Source organism: Loa loa (genome assembly GCF_000183805.2).
Source record: "Loa loa unplaced genomic scaffold supercont3.1282, whole genome shotgun sequence".
NCBI classification, from domain to species: domain Eukaryota; kingdom Metazoa; phylum Nematoda; class Chromadorea; order Rhabditida; family Onchocercidae; genus Loa; species Loa loa.
Window position 1 is genome coordinate 1 of NW_018109462.1, and position 2,290 is coordinate 2,290.

Consider the following 2,290-nt stretch of genomic DNA (forward strand, 5'->3'; position numbering starts at 1 on the left):
TTCAATTCATCAAATTTATTGCTACCTTTTTCGAACTTAATATCTGTGTACAGCTTTCTTTTAGGGACTATATCTTTTACTATACCATCAGAATTCGAATCAGTTTTTTATAAAGTTTTTTATTTGTTTTCCTTCCAAAATTTTTCGAATGAAAAACTTTTTATAAGTTCACTTCTATTATAATGCGTATGTGCAATGTGTATTTCCACTACTGTAACTGGCTTGTTGTTTGGTTTAAGATCTAGAAGAATTTTATTAGTCAGTTCTGCTCTTTCAATCAGTGAAATATATGCGAACTTGTCCACTATTTCTATTTTTCGTTCATTAGATATAACATTATCTCTACATACCTATTCACTTCCTTCAGTTTGACTTGCAATATGCCATATCTTAATTCGGAATTGATTTCATTAATATCCGTAACCATTCGCAAATCTTATTCTTCCCTCCACCACATCAAGATCACCAGACGATCTATGAATTTATAACCAATTGCCTGCTCCTTAAATAACATAAATACTTCTTTTTTTTAAAATATATTTTCTGGTGGTTACAAATGCACACTTCAAAATTATACCATCCTTGTTTTTGGTATCCAAATCCCTCTAAACTATTTGAGGCCTGGAAAAGATTCGAGGAATAGATACTGTGACAGTAAAACTTCATATAATTTATAGTCAGGAAAAATTACAATATAAATTACGACTTCAATTACACCAAACTTCAGACGTGCTTTCTATGAATGAGTAGTTGCATCTACGTTTTATACAATCATGCAACTAAGCAATTGTTTTCACAGCTTTAGATCGCAGTTCGTCAGATTTCTGAATGATGTTTTTGATGTAAGTGTGGGAAATAATGTGTAGAAAATAATATACATACATTAATATGCAAAGGCATGAGAATTGCGAGAGATCCCCAAAGTAGGTAAAAAACAGAAAATTGAAAATGAGTAAAACATAAGAGAAATTTAACTACACAACTGAATCAATAATGAATGAATTTCATGGTTATTAACTGAAACCTGCCTCTTTTTTCAAGCCATCTAATTTCTGGAGAATTGTATATAGAATAAGTGAGCAATACACTCTTATAAAATAATCACTATTATGAGACGACTGCTTATCCTTTTGATAATGGTAATTATTTCTGGAGTCTGACGTTTATGCACTGATGAATATGAGCCATCAGTAAGATTTCCGATATATGGAAAGGATAATTCTAAAATCTTTGAAATAACTCATTATTTCCTAGAAAAACATCATTTAAAGCATAAAACAACATATACTTCGAGTGCACATTGGTAATGGAGTTGTATATTGGAGAAGATAACTTGTGTCAAAAACACTAAGTACCATTCCAGCTTTTTCGTTTGTTTCACAGGCTTCCGTATTATTTTCAGTATGAAAAAACAGTGCATTACTCGGAAAAAAATGAAAAGTCATTGTAATACGGGAACTTATGCCAAAACTGAACAGAGGCCTTCAAGACATTATAAAAAGTCCACTTGTCACTCATATTTCATCTTCAAAAATATCAAACTCGCAAAACAATGTATTTCCTATTATCCCAAGTTTATTTCGTCAAAAAGTCTTACAATGGAATATATCAGTGCCTGAATAATTGAAGGAACACAAACTTTGACAAACAGATTAGGACGCAAAAAAGTGTTTCCGCCGAAAAATTTGTAGTTCTTCGATAATAAAATCAATCTCCATCGGTTTTTCGTGATAGCTTATTTTTAAAATGGCAAAGACTTCACGTTTTCTACATTAGAAGAAATTTCTGATTAATTGATACCAACTTTGGAATATATCAGCAAATAATACTTGCCAATCAGCTGTAACAACGAATGCTACGACAACAAATGCTGTAACTCCAGAAAATACGAAATAAAATGAAAGGTGATAAACATCTAACATATCTTCCTGTCTTTATTACCACACCGACTGGCAAAAGACCAAAAAAGACCTTCCATGCTAATTTTCCGATTTCCGTCAACTCTTCATGTGATTCGCTTGTCTTCGGTATATCCAAACCATGCAAGAATGTTGTCCTTACTAATACACCCTCAGCAACATACCAACATAAGAGACATTGAACCATTCATGTGCTTCGACCATTGAGCATTGAGCCACTCCTATGCTCAGCCATCAACCATTATTCTAACTGAAACCCTTACTATATTCTACCATTTACTGTTTCACGTGATAGTATGTACCATTTGAAATCATTATGTTAAAAAAAAAGAAGGAAAATCAAGGTAATTAAATGTGATCAATGCATTATC

General features: G+C 32.1%; 2 protein-coding genes across 2 annotated transcripts; both read right to left on the reverse strand.

Annotated features, from left to right (window-relative positions):
- Nucleotides 1-436: 436 nt before the first annotated feature.
- LOAG_14784 (hypothetical protein) lies at nucleotides 437-1,445 on the reverse strand (the record flags this gene model as incomplete). Its single annotated transcript, XM_003150277.1, has 3 exons — nucleotides 437-502; nucleotides 1,106-1,221; nucleotides 1,289-1,445. 3 exons carry the CDS (start codon nucleotides 1,443-1,445, stop codon nucleotides 437-439), a joined length of 339 nt encoding a protein of 112 aa, XP_003150325.1.
- Nucleotides 1,446-1,592: 147 nt separating this feature from the next.
- On the reverse strand, nucleotides 1,593-2,106 carry LOAG_14785 (hypothetical protein; the record flags this gene model as incomplete). The annotated part of the gene is made up of 1 exon (XM_003150278.2): nucleotides 1,593-2,106. One exon carries the CDS (start codon nucleotides 2,104-2,106, stop codon nucleotides 1,837-1,839), a length of 270 nt encoding a protein of 89 aa, XP_003150326.2. The 3' UTR covers nucleotides 1,593-1,836.
- Nucleotides 2,107-2,290: the final 184 nt, after the last annotated feature.